Source organism: Zingiber officinale, chromosome 8B (assembly GCF_018446385.1).
Source record: "Zingiber officinale cultivar Zhangliang chromosome 8B, Zo_v1.1, whole genome shotgun sequence".
In the NCBI taxonomy this organism is placed as follows: Eukaryota; Viridiplantae; Streptophyta; class Magnoliopsida; order Zingiberales; family Zingiberaceae; genus Zingiber; species Zingiber officinale.
In genome coordinates, this window is record NC_056001.1 from 28190741 (window position 1) to 28206482 (window position 15742).

Consider the following 15742-nt stretch of genomic DNA (forward strand, 5'->3'; position numbering starts at 1 on the left):
ATTTGTTTCCAAAATAATTAAAGATTCTTGATTGATAGAAAGATTCTAGATGAGATATGTTAATTAAATTTGAAAATTAATTTTCTAATTTGATTAGATAAATCTTGATTTATTAAAATCATGTTTATAATATATTTTTATTTCTAAAATAAAATTATAACATATGTAAATTTATGTCATAAACATACCATATTGTATGTCATGCATATGTATTAATTATAGCATGATTAGATTTTGCCATGCGTGTGATGTTATTAGATCTTACCATATGTATGATGTGTCATGCTATGCCATGAGTGTGATGTGTCATGTCATCATTTATGTCATGCGTGCGACGTGTCATGTCATGCGTGCGACGTGTCATGTCATCATTTATGTCATGCGTGCGACGTGTCATGTCATCATTTATGTCATGCGTGTAATGTCATGTAGATAGAATTTTGCATGATGTAGATGAGACCTAAATCTCTTATTCAATATTAAAACCTACACTTTCCGTTAATATGGTAAGAATTAGAATTTAAGTTCTTCTTTGAGTTGTTGGAAAAAGTTAAACTCAACTTGAAATTAAACATGTTCAAACCATAGAGATACAATCTCATGATTAATGGGTTGATTTTAAACTTGAAGGGTTGATTTGTTGTGCCAAAGCCATGATCAATGTGGATAGGGGTGAAGTTGGGTGATGTGCATTTGATGTATACTTGTTAATGTGTTAATAACCCGATATTTATGCGAAGATCAATTAGTTGCTAGCATAATGTGATAGTTGCATATAAGTGATATGCAATCGGTAAATATGTTATCTACTGCTATAGCTAAAATGGTTTGTTGGCCAAAGCCAAGGTTATTTTTATCTATGGTGGACATCAATCCACTTAGAGAAAACCTACCACCTGGCTTCACTCACCAGGATTTTCATCTGCCTAACTTTACTCACTAGGCCTTTCCCACCAAGTGTCCAGTCAAAACCGACTCACTTGGGTTTTCATCTTTTGTCAACCTTCCTGTTGGACTTCTCAGTCAAGTATCCGGTCAGCCTTGACCTACTTGATTCTTATTCACATTAAACTGGTCAAACTTGATCAATCTCCCCAAACGGATGATTACTCGTGCAATCTCCATACATTGTCAAAACAATCTTCATATATTGTCAAACATCGAAACTCGCACATTACAACTCAATCTTGTGATAATTCAAGCTTAGTTAACTTGGTCAACCTTGATTTAGGGGAATTGCACCAATAATATGCATATACCAAGATATGGAAGAAGCGAAAGAAATCATCCAGAGAGGAATCTATGACCAAGCCGAGGGCAATCCCCAATCCGAACCCAAAGAAATCCAACACTGTGCTGAATTACCCCATCGCCACTATCTAATCCACCAGCTAGCCAAACAAAATCAACAAAGGTAGATAGAAGAGAAGAAAAGTGTAGATGTGCAACGGCGCTCGTGGTCCACTTGCTGGAGGAGTCGTGGGCAGTGGAGGAGGAGTTGTCGATGGCGGTGAAGGCGGTAAAATGGAAGTTGCCGAGGAGACGATCGACCCACTTGCTGGAGTGGTAGAAGACAGAGGAGAAGTGGATGGAGCGAAGAGAAGGTGAGACCTTGGAGTGAGTGGAGGAGTTCACGTAGAAGAGGATCACATAGCGACGGAGCCCGGAGAGGGCAGGGTCGACTCAATTAAGGCCTATGCCTAGGGCCCCTATTATATTAGGGCCCATCAAATTAGATATGTATATATCAAAAATATATTAATTTAGATATTAAATATTTAAAATTATAGTTAAAATAAATTTTAGTCAAGATTTATTTTCATGGATAATTTTAATTTTTTACTAGCTAAATTATATTTCGTTGATAATTTTTAATTTTTAGATTTAACCAATAATTTTTTATTTTTTATAGATTAAAGTTAAATTTGATCATTTTTTTACTCGTATTAGATTTGATTAATAATTTTAATTTTTTAATATTAAAGTTAGATTTAGTTGGTAATTTATTTTTATTAAAATTTGACTCATAATTTTTAATTTTTTACTGACAAAATTTTAATTTAATAATTAAAATTAAGTCTCGTTAATAAAATAAAAATACTTATTGGTTATACTTAATTAATATTTTTTTATAAAAATATTTTTAAAAGTCTTTCAAAAGCATATTTAATGTTGTACTATTATTTCTCTCTAAATTTTATTTTTCTTTCTCTCTACTCCTTTATTATCATTTTTTTACTATTATTATTGTGTCCTTACTCTTCGACAAGTTATCATGCACACTTTTTTTTTTAATAATTTGTCATCGATATTTTTGACTAAATAAATGTAATTGATGATTTATCCAAGTTAAAATTGATAAAAGACAGTTTGATTCACGAAGGTCCTGCCAATGTGGAATCCTAATAAAGAATTTATTGTACGCAGTGTCTATATCTATTAGACTATTACTCGAACCTATTACATCTAGGTCACACAATAATAATTTTTACTGTTGTGTCAAGACTTACTTTCATTGAAGTTAAAATTAATTGATATTTTTTTAAAAAAATAACAATTAAAATATTAATTAATAATATTATAATAATTTATTAATCATTGTCAAATTAGTTAACATAGAATATTTTTTATAAGTTTTACTAATGAAAAAGTGAGGTTTCACACAAGATAAAGTTATTACTATGTAACCTAGTTGGTCACTTCTGATTGCATAAATAATCATTGGCAATGTATAAAATTGTCATTTTAAATTTTACAAATAAAATTAAATGTCTCTAATAATATTTTTAATATTTATTTTTTAAAAAAATATTGAGTCCTTAATTTTTTTTAGCCTAGGGCCTCAAAAATGATTGAGATAGCCCTGGGAGAGGGCACTGAAGGGCCGATGTCACATGCAGGAGAGGAGAAGATCAGTATTTTAGAGTGATCAAGATTTTAATTCCTAAACTTTGGGACGAATTTCAAATTTAGGGATGAATTTTAAATTCGTTGCTTTAAGAGTTTATCTACAATTTAATGATGAATTTAAAATTTATCGCTAAATTTAGGGTAAAAATTAATCATAAATTTTCTGGTGAATTTAACTTAAATTTAGTGATGAATTTTGAATTTATCATAAATTTAACAATGAATTTAAAATTTATCATCAATTTAACAATAAAGTCAAAATTTGTCGTCGATCTAACGATAAATTTAAAATTCATCATAAATTTAATAACGAATTCAAAATTCATCGTAAAACAGAATCACTAAATTTGCAAAAAAAAATTAATTCATTATAAATTTAACGATGAATTTTTTAAATTTGCAACGAAAATTAAATCGATTAGAAATATGAATTTTGAAAATTAAATTCATCACTAATTTATAATAAATTTTATAATAAAAAGTGTTGTTGTTAATTATACAATAAAAATTTTTTTAGCGCATTACTGATTAATGTGTAATTGTTTTTTATCGCTAATTTTATTATAGATTTGACTTCGAATGAGTTTGATTGAAACTCTCTCGTCGAACAAAGTTTTGATCAAAACGACCTAGAGAATTTAAATTTTTTTTAAAAAATGACCACATTATATATTTATGATGTCTAATTTAATATTGTAGTTTATTCCCTCCTTGGTTTGTGTTATATGAATATTTCTCAATATTAAATATATTAAACATAAAATGTACCATCTTTTTATACTTAAATCACCCCTGGGACTATTTCATAACAGCAAAATATTTAAATTGTCACTCTTACCATTTGAATCTTAGCGATGACAAATTTTATAGGAATTTTTTCTTCTAAATAAACTTTTTGATTTATCGCCAGTAAAAATTTTTTGATTTAATTAATATTTATTTAAATGCTAATATATTTTATGGTTCTTAAAAATAATATAACAGTTTGCAATAATAATGAGACGCTATTTTTTTATTTTTTAATACTAAATTTTGGTTTAAACTAATTCTTAAAAATTAGAGTAGAATGTATTTTTTATATTTTATTTTTAAAATGATAAATATCCATTTATGAGTTTTTACAGTGTCTACCTTCGGACTCGATCCACTAACTGAACCCGATACCCACCGACCGTCTCCTTCGTCCTTCCCGGAGTCGAGATCCCGCGAAGTGCGATCTCAATCCCACCCGTCGCCGGCGAAGATCGAGGAGGCGTCGTACGGAGAGTCCGAGGAGGTGAACTTCGCCTCCGATCGGAGGTGCGTCGCCCTTCCGAAATGCTAGATTCTATTTTTAAGCATATTGTCTGTAGATTTATGGGCTCGCGTTTTTGATAGATCTAGGTTTTTTTTTCTGCTTGTTGAGTGATTGGATCTAGGTTTCTTCTTCGAATCTACGGGTGTTTTTTGATGTTTATTATAGTGTTTTGTTATTCCACATCGATCAAGAATTTTTCTTCCTCAGCTTTGATCTCTCACGGTAAACACATAGTCACTTTCCTGATCCAATTTCGTTGAGAAACTCCATCTGATTGTTTAATTGTTTTCGTTGCCAGAACTGCATTCGTGTTCATTCTTCTACGAGCTTGGTTAGTCAACGCGGTAGTATGCTTCTTGCTGCAAGATAGTTTGCAGAAAAAAAGAGAGGATGATTCTGGACGCTTCTTGCTTTTGAAGAGAAACGACAGTGAATTGACATGCTCCGTTAATGGCGATGTCGCAGAAGGGGTTCTCCTTCTTCAGAAGCCTTGGGTGGTTTGATGCTAAGAACAGTGATTTGCTCAGTAAACAGGAAGCTTCTCCATCTCTGAAAATCCAACTCGACAAAGAAATATATAGGCCAGGTGACACATTTATAGCTACGGTTGAAATATCTACCCCACAAATTTCAAACAAACATCCTGATGGACAGCATTGGACGAACCAAATTTCTTCATTTTTACTCGATAACTTTAGTTATGAAATCAAGGGTGTTGAGAAGCTGGATTCTCAGTGGTTTGCAACTCAAAAGCCGTTACCTGGAATAAAACAAAGGAGAGGTAAGCCCCTCTTGCTAATTTATACATAATCTTTATGCACTATGAGATGCTTGCTGCAATATACACTCAACTGCTTCTCCCTTTCAACTCACTGGATTTGGAGACAAAGTTTTTTTTATTGTTCTTTGCTCTATGCACGGTAAGTAGATCATGATTAACCATGGAAACATTTCTTGATCACCAATCCACTTAAAAGTCTTCAACTCTTTGTAGATTTTCTTAATGAAGTTTTGTTTCCTATGGTAATTAGGATTGATTTGAGTGTCTTTTTTGCTACCATTGGAGATTGTTCTGAAAATTGATTGGGTGTTCCAAGGGGAAAAAATACTATTTTCCTGAGATTATTCTCGAAGACAGTTTAAATTTAGCAGACATCCAATAATTTTATTGATCTCAATGATTTCTGAAGTTTGTTGGCAGCCATTCTTTAGATGTTTTGGTACATAAATCAATATTTTGTCGTAAGTAGAGAACAAGTATGTTTTTATTACTATTACGTGTGCTTCATACATCTATGAAGAATGATTATTTACTTAATGTTTGACCTACTGTTTTACAGGTGAACGTTTGTTTATTGATTGTACAGCACCATCAATTGTTTCAAAGGTGATGATACCTTCTGGGTGCAGCAAAACATGTAAGCCGTTCTATGCAGATTTTAAATTTTCTACATAGATGCAACTGAGGACAAATATGAATTATCAATACGTTGCTTCTATTGCTTGACCTGTATTAGTATGTTTGAGTCCTTGCCATTTTTGAGATACTTGAAATTGAAAGCAATATTATGTGGAATGGTTTTGTTCTTTTCTTTTCTGGGTAATGCTTTTATGATCAATTTTATTTTCAGCTCTCCTATCCTGGGTGATATTTTAGTTGGAACAAAATTTTCCCATATATCTGTCTTCTCTTTCTAGATACTGCATAGTAGGAGATATAATAAACTAGTATCACTAGCCCACTCATGTCTGTGTGAGTTTATTTATGATGTGCTAGACTATGAACTGTGAGCACCTTCTGCAAGCTATCTCCAAATAAACGAGAACTAAAGACAAACATAATGAGAACTAGGAAAGCAAACAATTCATGTGTATAATACTTTATGAGATTGCTCTAGTTCTCAGAGCTCAATGATTCAATTTATAAAACATCAGGAAAATTTTCAAGCTGCATTGCAATTTGATATCCATAAGTTCCTCCACCTCTATGTGTTTCCACAGTTTCAATCATATCTGGCACAAGTTGTCTGTTGCATTTACCTTGTCACTTTTTCCATGAAACTTATTTGCTGCATGCATCCATGCACCTTTGTCCATCAAAAGTTGCTACAATGGAAAAAACTGATTGATGAGGCTAACATTTCACTTAACAAACAAATTAAGATGTACTACCAAGTCTAATTCTTTCGATGAACTTTTATAGTGAAAAATCATTTGACAAAAAGAATGACACTTGGTTCTCGCTCTTCCTCTCCCTCTCCCTCCCCCCATTCATTATATGCCAATCTATTTTTGGTAGTAGAGGAATTCTATATATTTCACTTGAATGATAAGAATCATAAGATATTTTCTTTCCTGTTGGATTGTTAAACAACTTATGCAGATATGGTACGTATTGAGCTGCCGCAGATTTTGCCACCATCTTACAGGGGTGTAAGCATTCGATATATCTATTATGTCAGAGTTGCTATTTCTGGAAGGTGGCTTGGATTCGAGAACAATGATCATAGTGTAGGGTTAACATATGATTCAATGCAAGTGGTTAGTTTCTAAATCTTGAACTTACTTGTATAGTGAAATTTTTCATTGGATGAATGCTTCTTATCTTGATATTTTTAATTAAATTATTATATGAAAACTGATTATTACCATTCCACACTTATATTCTCTCCTATTTCATTATGACAATTGTATGTTTTGAACCTTTTAGTCTTGGATTGCTTCACCTTTGATAAAAGCCACCTATCCTCAACTGATTCATTTGGTTGAGGCTCTGATGCTTTTGCTTTTGCTTGAGGAACAGTATATATGGGCTTATCTTACATCTGATACTGTGCCGATTTTTTTTTTTTTGTCCTTCCTAAATGTTTTTGCTTTAACATCATTAGTCCTTTATTTTATCTCCTTATCCTTAATTTTGCTCAATAGCGTAGACCCCTATTCTGGTTCCATATTGAATAAAAACTAAAAACTTACGCCTTACAACTCAGGTGCTCAAAACATAATCTTGCACTGAAAATTTTGTTGGAATGTGTTCTGACGATAAGCTTCAATGATCAATTCTTGACATATTCTTGCTTTGTAACTTTTTTTTTGTTAGTATTTGCTGTGGAAGTGAATCCCTTTCTGGGATACTCATTTTCATCTAGAAAAACTACATTATGGTAATTCTAAAAAAATTTATCTGGATTCTACTTTCCTCTATGCTCCTTCATCTCCTCTTGTTTTCTGGTACAATGAGTTAGCGTTGAAAGTCCATCATCTATCTGTCCTATTGTCTTCTAAGATTGTCAGTCCAATTTGTGCCTTCGATTGCTAGTCTCATAATGTGGCACCATTCAAAGAGATTATAAGGAGCATGTTTGTTACGTTAATCCTAGTTTGTCTAGGAACTGCAATCAATTGAGACAACTGGAGATTAGGTGACATTTTAAGCCAGCCAAACTTTTTGTTAACACAAAGGGTTATGTTCTCTCACAAGAGAATTATATCTTTGGCCTTAAGGTAGCAATTGCGTCTTTAATGGAAAGGTAAAACTGAAAGGAAATCTTTATACTATTTTGTTCTGGTAAGAATGGTATTTTTTTAACACGTTTTAGTGCAACTAAAGCTAGAAGATTAATTTTCCAACTCTTTGATGTTAGCTTGTTTGTGTCTGGCTGCATATGATGCCATTGGATCACCAGCATGCTGTTAATAATGTTTAGATCATTCAACTATCTTGTTTATAGATAAAACTGCGCTTGCCACATTCAAGCACAAATCAACAGACTGATTAACCTGGTTTTGCCTAATGATATACATTTTGGGGCACATCAATTTTGCAGGAAGCTAAAGCTCCATTGCAGATGGTGATTTCACAGAAGAACAACAACTGTTTAACTCAAGAAGGTGACACACCATGACATTCTTCTTTATACTGGTTCATTCTAACTAGTGAGATGTTGTTACTGTTTTCTAGTTGCTATCCTTTTTTATTTGCACTTATCTTGCTCTGCAATTTACTAGAATACCAAATAACTTCCTTGTTTTTTTGTTGTGTTTGTTCAAAGATCATTTTAGGAGGCACAGGTCTTATGTTATCTTGCTCAACAGTTAACTAGAAAACAAAATAATTTTGCTATTTCCTCATTTTTGTTGTGTTTATTCAAGGATCAGTTTAAGAGTCACAAGTCTTATGTTCAGGTTTCTAATATATTCTGTGAAATGGTTCTACTGCCTATGCATTCCTTGGTTTATATTTTTTTGGAAGAAAATGTTAAAAGCTCATGCACATGTATACTACCTAAGGCATTTACCATTCCCTTATATTATGAGTTTTCACTTGAAATTTGATATTGGGAATATATTGTATTTTAGATCACTTAATTTATACTCTGACCAAACTTAGAAGCAAAAGTAACATGTGGATGACCCTAAGATCCAATCTCTGTGTACCAATTTGAAATGTTGAAACAGAAAACTTATTCATACACACACTTGTCATTATAGCAAGTCTACATGTATCTGTTGCTTTTTTTAATGTCTCTTTCATTTAGCTCATGCAATAGACCTAAGATTATAACAAGTGGTCGTGAGCATTTCGTGTGCATTCAGGATATTATGTTCTATAACTGTGCATGATATGACCTTACTAGGTTGGTTGGTTTTATATCCCATAAAACACATTTGCATGTAATTCCAATTTTATTTGATTCTATTAATGGCAGCAGCAGACAATGATCAAAATGATATTTGAATCTCAGGAGAACTACCAAATGCAGCTGATCAGTTGGATATATTTTGGAAAGAGAAAGATGCAGATGCTGAATGGGTATGCATTATTAGTTGTACAAAGAGCGCATAGCTTTCTAATATATTTATTCTTTGCACTATTCTTGGCAAAAAAGAAAAAAAAGAAAGTAAAAAGGTCTCAGATTGTTATTTTGGAGATATAACCATCCCCTTTCTCTAACATCATGCTCTTATTTAGAATGAAATATTGACTTTGTGCTGCCTTTTTAGGTTGGCAATTAATTCTGCAACAAGCCACTCATAAAGATTCTAAATATTGTGTTTTTGGTAAAGTTTTTATCATGATTTTTTTCTCTCCTTTGCTGGGGATTATTTGACAAAATTTTAGGATTTCCTTTTTCTTGAATCTTAAAAGAGGTGGTTCTCTGCAGAGTATTTTATTTATTTTGAAAAATTATATAAATCAACAGGGGCTTTCCCCTGGTTAAGCAAGAAGTGACCTTTTTCCAAAAAAAATCATAGAATTTTAATAGATGGCTCAAATCTATCAATACTTTTTGTGTTATTTGTCTTGCTCAAAATCCTTGGGAAGATGGGTTTGAAATACACAGGTATCACAAAATTGAATGATTTTTGGTGTTTTTTCTTTAAAAACTCTATCCCTTTGCAGATTCGGGTCAATGAAAATATAGATGTGGTGGAAGAAGGGTATGATAGCTCAAAGGATGAAGTTTCTTCCATTTCCTCCTACAATCCCAACAGAGGAAACACTGATCTGCCTTATCGCACTTTGTCCTTGCAATCAACTGCATCAAGGCTGTCTAACAATGATTTTCATCAATTACAATCTGAACGCACAGTTCCCTCCTATGTGCCTCTTACTCAGCTTTCTGTGGCAGAGGTCATGGATGATTCTGGCGAAGGTATTCATATATCTTCAACAGTTGTCAGAGTTGTTTTCTCAGATACTTTACACTTTCTTGTTTATCTTTCATTCCTTCCTTTTTTTTCCCCTCATATGTAGGGAACAAAAATTATGCTGAGAATAGGCTAGCAAAATGGGAATTTTTGTTTGATTGGGGAAACTTTTGTTCTTCATGTAGCAAAAAAACATTAATGAATTGCTAACATTTTTATGTTGTACAAGCTTGATTGCTTCGTATTTGAATCCTGTCCATATGTCTTGGGTGTATATTTGCTGTCTACCATTAACCATCATTTTCCTTTCATATTAGTAGAGCATGATTTTTTAATTATACAAATTTTTTATGAAGATTTTCATTCCAACAGGTGTTATTTTACCGCAAGATAAGCCAAATGATGCATTATATACTCCCTCTTCTAGTATGCAAAGAAGCTATCAAGATTTTGAGTTCCATAAAAATGATACAACATTACCTCATACACCTAAACCTGTTGAACCTTCGTTGTGTAAGTTTTCCTAATTTTTTTCTTGAGTTTCAATTGATGGTAAGTAATCTCCAACATCCATTTCATGCAGCAGAAGGCTTTGTTCATGGAAGGTCTTACAATATCAGAATTGATGACCGAATTTTGCTTAGATTTTCTCCAAAAAACACCAATTCAACATATTACTTTGGTGACATGGTAGGTAAATTTTCAGTGGGTTACTATAGTTAATATTTCTAATGATTAAAAAAAATGTAATCTCTCAACAGATTGGTGGCACTCTTACTTTCTTCCATGGAGGAATTAGAAGTTGCCTTGAGGTCTGTATATTTTTTCCGTCAACTTTATCTTTTTCAATAAGTGTCATGTCTAATTGATGAGCATTTCCAGGTTGCAATAACCTTGGAGATTGCAGAAACAATCAACCAACGTTTTGTTCATCCTTCAAGGAGGAGCTCACCTACAATTATAAAGGTATTTCTTCTAGGAGTAATTTTGGATATGTAAATCATGCAATTGGTTGATTATTACCTGTCAATGATTGATTGTTCCAAGTTGCTTAAATGCTAGTCTTTCTGAATGGCTATGGTCATTCATGCTTATTAGAAAATTTTGTTTGCAACAAAACCAAGGATCTTTCTTTAGTATTTTTATACAAATTTCTGAAAAAAATTGAACCTCTTTCCTCTTATCTATTATAGTATTTAGCACTCTCAATGCTGTAGGCTTGCATAGAATTATTTGACTCGGTAAGATCCATGTAGCCAATCCCAAATAATTTTTTGTAGGATGAGATAATCAGATGAAATGCAAAGGGATTTTGTAGGATGGAAAATTTTGGCCACCTTTGATTTGTGCAAATTTTTTATTTTAGGTTGTAGTATTTTAAAAATAAAATAAAGTCATTAAAAATTTAAAAGGAAAAATATTTATCATATCATTCACCTCTATTAATTCAAATGTGTCAAAAATAATAATTCTTTTTAATTTTTATTTTTTAAGAAAATTTCCAACCAATCAATCAAGACCTTAGTTCAGTTGGCGGATTCCGTTGGCTATGAGGAATACAATAATGCAATTGTATCAAAGAATTCTCCTCCTAAAAAAGTTAACATCTTTGTACGCCTATTAGAAACTTATTTTTACAGTTTGCTTACTGGTAAGTGATTGAGACTTCAAGGCCTTTTGCAGATCGTAGAGTTGCTTGCTTACTGCATGTGATTGAAATTTAAAATTATTCTTGTTTGCCATTCATCAAGGATAGGTGTAGACGTGTAGTTTTAATTACCCTTTTCAAGTACAATTGAATAATAGTCGAGTAATCTTGAATAAGAATCATATGCATTAGCTTTTGCACTAAATAGTGTTTACTCATGCTAGATTCACACCATTCTGGTTATTTGTTTGTTCTATCTGCTGGATGTATGAATTCAAACATGCAGATACTGAGTGAGCATCAGGAGGTAGTTGCTGATTTGGTTCAGACAAGCTTTCTCTTCTCAATTCCTATCGATGGGCCAATGTCCTTCTCGACACCAAAGGTATCCGTGCAGTGGTCGCTTCGCTTTGAGTTTTTCACCACCCCCAAGGATTTGGATTTAACTAGGTAATGCCACAACATAACTTTAAATTGTAATGTAGTCAGAACAATTGCAACCATAGCCTTCTACTACTTATTCGATTCCTTTCATTGTTTGCTGCTCAGTTTGTGCATATCAACGTAGATGCATATTAAAGTTTCCCATGAATAAAGTTAAAGCTTTCCATGTATAGTTTTGGATTCCTTTGTGGTTCGAAAATTTCAGGATTTTTTTTTTCAACTTGTATTTGTTCTGTTCCAACAAATATAATATCCTCAGCTGACTAGACATTTTCGCTGACATTATAATGATATACACAAAATCCATCCTGATTTCTTAGAATATAATTAATTTAACCGAATTGCAGGTATGAGCATCCTCTTCTCGTGGAGGAAAGAGAAAAAGGCGAATGGGTTATGCCTATAACAGTTCATGCACCTCCATTAAGGATTCAAACTGCACGGGAGAAGAATTTATCTCTTGGAAACCTATTTCATTCGTAAAGGTCAGCAAAGCTTAAAATATTCATATTAAGTTTAAACACATCGTAAACAAAAGTGCTTTTTTAATCACGTTCTAATATGATATGCCAGCATGCCTAGCTGGTAGCCAGTATTTTTTTTTTTTTCATTTCCTGCCTTTACCAGTTTCCCTATCTGCTTTTCTGGGAAATGAAGATGGTGAAACTGAGTATGTAGGTGTTGAATTATAAATAAAATCCAATCTAATCTGAATTGATTCGGATATTTAAAAATGTTGAACCTTGAAATCCACAGCTATATGAAAAAAAATCATTGGATTAGTTTTTTTTGGCCTACTTCTAGACCTGAATATAATCTGTCTCAAAAAAATGATATTCCCTTTTTACTAATCTGTTTTAAGATGTCAAATCTTCCCTAGCGTAAATTATTCTGCTTCTGAATTAGTTTAATTGAATGTCATGTTTGTTTTAGTTCAATATCTGAACTGGCCGGTTCAATCAGTTAAACTATAAGCCGGAAGCAAAATTGATCAACTTCCACTAAAAGAAAAGAATCACTTGACTCACTAAACAAGCTTAACCTAAGGACATCTTTCTTAATGTTCAATTGTATAAACAAGCTTGACCTAGTGAAAATTGTTCTGGTTCGGTTAAAAGAAAAGCATCTGATTGAACTTAATAAGCAAGCTTCACCTAGCCTAGGTATATCCTTCTCAATGTCAATTAACAAAACAAGCTTAACCTAGTCTAAGGACTATTCTTTTGATTTGTTTGGTTCATCAGAGTAGCTATTCTATTTCCTATGAATTCCAAATATAAAAACTCCATGGAGTTGTAATTCCTAATCATAAACAATAGCTATCCTTTACTACTAAATTTTAAGAATAATTATGCCTTTCCTATTTCTTTAAAAGTCAGTTATTCTTACTCTATTCAACTCTCTAAAAGATAAGATATATAGTATGGACCAAAGCAAAGTGAGTTGATAGAATTAGGTAGTGTGATTATGTTAAACAAGCTAAGTGAGTCAAGCTAGATGGATTGGATCGACCAAATAGATTTGGTAGCAGACAAGTTAGTCATGTTAGTTGAACCCAATGTTCGAACTGTCAATTAGTACGAGCTAAATGAGTGGGATATATTATTCATATAATAATATTTTATTATTGTAAAGACTATTCTTTCTTTATTTATTATTTATATTATTCTTATAAATGAAACATAATAAGCACAGTAAGAATTCAAATGAAGTTTTATTTTTTTCCCCATAAACTTCGGAATATAAATTCTATTATATTCCTTATCAATTTACCATTCAGAATTACAGAACATGTATTATTTCCTTTGAACTCAAAACTATTTTCTTTTCATCCTTTTTTTTTCAGGCAAAGCATCGAGGCGTGTGTTGATCCAACATTGGAACTTATCAAAATACCAATCTGGGCGAAGGAGCATCACACGGCGACATCTTATATTCATTCACTTCACCACTCACATATATTATTCTGAATTCGGTGTTCTTATAATTTTTTTTTCTTGTTATAAACAATTTCTTTTGCCACACATTTTTTCCCTGGTAATTCTAACACAAAATACTATAATGTTCTTTTCCATGTTTCCTTGGTATATTGCACATTTGTCGGTCGCATGTTGAATGTGTTTATTTGTTTTTTGTGCTTCTCTTTTTTCTATTCTATTAAAATATTTCACTTATTTAAATAATTTTCTCTTGTTGTCCTGTATTTTTAGGCTCTGTTTATTTCCACTGAGATGCTAAAGGAAAGTGGAACGGCAAAGGATAAAGGTAGTAGAGGTGGGGAAATGAGCCAATTTAACCATGAGTTAATTTATCCATGAGTAGGTATGTGAAAAATGCTTGTTTTGAAATTTATTATTAAAAAAAAATACCTATCAATCATTAGAAAATGCATTAATTAAGAAGAAGAAATGGTCAGAATGTTCATGCTTGAAATTTTCAATAATGAATTGTCTTTGCTTGATAATAATAGGTTAAACAATAAACCTATTGGTTTACATATTTTTCCTACTCAATTATTGGGCCTTCGTAAATTCATAATCAACTCTTCCATGATCTTACACAGTGTAATATGTATCAAGTGAGAGTTTGGTTGTCCCAGGGCAATGGTGTGATAGTAAGCAATGAGGTCGGATTTGATTTTTTAAGCAACGAGAGTTCGAATCTTATCCAAGACCATTCAAATTACTTGTGACGCTAGGTCGTGTATGTTAGGATTATAGGGTCAAATTGCTATTTCCCTGGTTAATCAGATTGTAATACTTGAATTATTAAAAGGAAAAAAAAAAGTACATGTTACTCGATCAGTTCACCTTGTAATGAAACACGTCGTATCAAACCGCCACCCCACGAGATAATTCTAATTATATATGATGCTGATATTAATTCATATTTACAAATTAATTGACTTTTCTTCCATGTCATGTCCGCGTCAAGCTCTCCAATCTTGAACAAGCAATAAGGTTAAGTCAACTATGGCCACGCCCTTAACATCCCTCGTAACCCTAATTATAATACAGTAAGAAGACCCAAACTCATGGCATTTGATGATAGTTTTTTCCATTTTTATGAGAAAAACATTAATTACAAAACTTATGAATATAGTTTCAAAAATATAAACATTACACTGAACACAACTTTACATGAAGATCGTAAATATGGTGCTGAGAAGAAATTCCCCCTTTTCTGTATTTGGTCATTAAAAAAATATGATAATTTTCTCAAAACTATCATAAAAACTTCATGTTGTGGCACTCTAACTTTTTGCACGCCAATTCCCAATCGCTCTTGCATTCCTTCTCGTCACAACACTCGCACTTGATCCCGAGTGATTCTAGCACCTTCACATGTCCTAAACACCATCAAATATCAAACACAGAAAAAAAATTGGAATATGTCCAATAATTCATTGACAAACCAACGCAAAACATGAAAAGCACTATGATAAAATCACACATGCTGAACGCCCATCCACTCGCCATCATATGACTCTTGTTAAAAAAACTCAAAGGTATATAGTTTTCTCACTCTCTTGCTTGTTGAAGGAGATTGGCTCTACTTCCATAGCATGCGAAGAGACAGAGAAGAATAGAAGAAGAAGGAGCAAGAAGTGAAGCCTTTGGTTGACCATAGTGTGTTTGGAAGAAGCTACAAGTGTATTGGACTATTTATGGATCATTTTGATTCATTATTTAAATTTAAATTATAAGTTTCCGCTCAATTATTGATACTTTAGGGTATTAATATTAATATGCCAATTATATCTCCATTTATCTTAATTATATCACAAAGCA

General features: G+C 32.3%; 1 protein-coding gene across 1 annotated transcript; it reads left to right on the plus strand.

The window, feature by feature from the left end:
* Positions 1-4036: 4036 nt before the first annotated feature.
* LOC122015462 lies at positions 4037-14060 on the plus strand. The gene is made up of 14 exons (XM_042572362.1): positions 4037-4209; positions 4506-4988; positions 5548-5625; positions 6591-6748; positions 8035-8098; positions 8953-9020; positions 9612-9864; positions 10232-10372; positions 10443-10549; positions 10621-10671; positions 10742-10825; positions 11794-11957; positions 12299-12436; positions 13798-14060. Exons 2-13 carry the CDS (start codon positions 4658-4660, stop codon positions 12432-12434), a joined length of 1635 nt encoding a protein of 544 aa, XP_042428296.1. The 5' UTR covers positions 4037-4209; positions 4506-4657; the 3' UTR covers positions 12435-12436; positions 13798-14060.
* The last annotated feature ends 1682 nt before the right edge of the window (positions 14061-15742 follow it).

Coding starts and splice junctions, on each gene's coding strand:
- LOC122015462 (XM_042572362.1), top strand. CDS start 4,658: ATGGCGATGTCGCAGAAGGGGTTCTCCTTCTTCAGAAGCCTTGGGTGG. Junction 4,989..5,547: donor TGGAATAAAACAAAGGAGAG/GTAAGCCCCTCT, acceptor ACTGTTTTACAG/GTGAACGTTTGTTTATTGAT. Junction 9,021..9,611: donor AAGATGCAGATGCTGAATGG/GTATGCATTATT, acceptor ATCCCTTTGCAG/ATTCGGGTCAATGAAAATAT.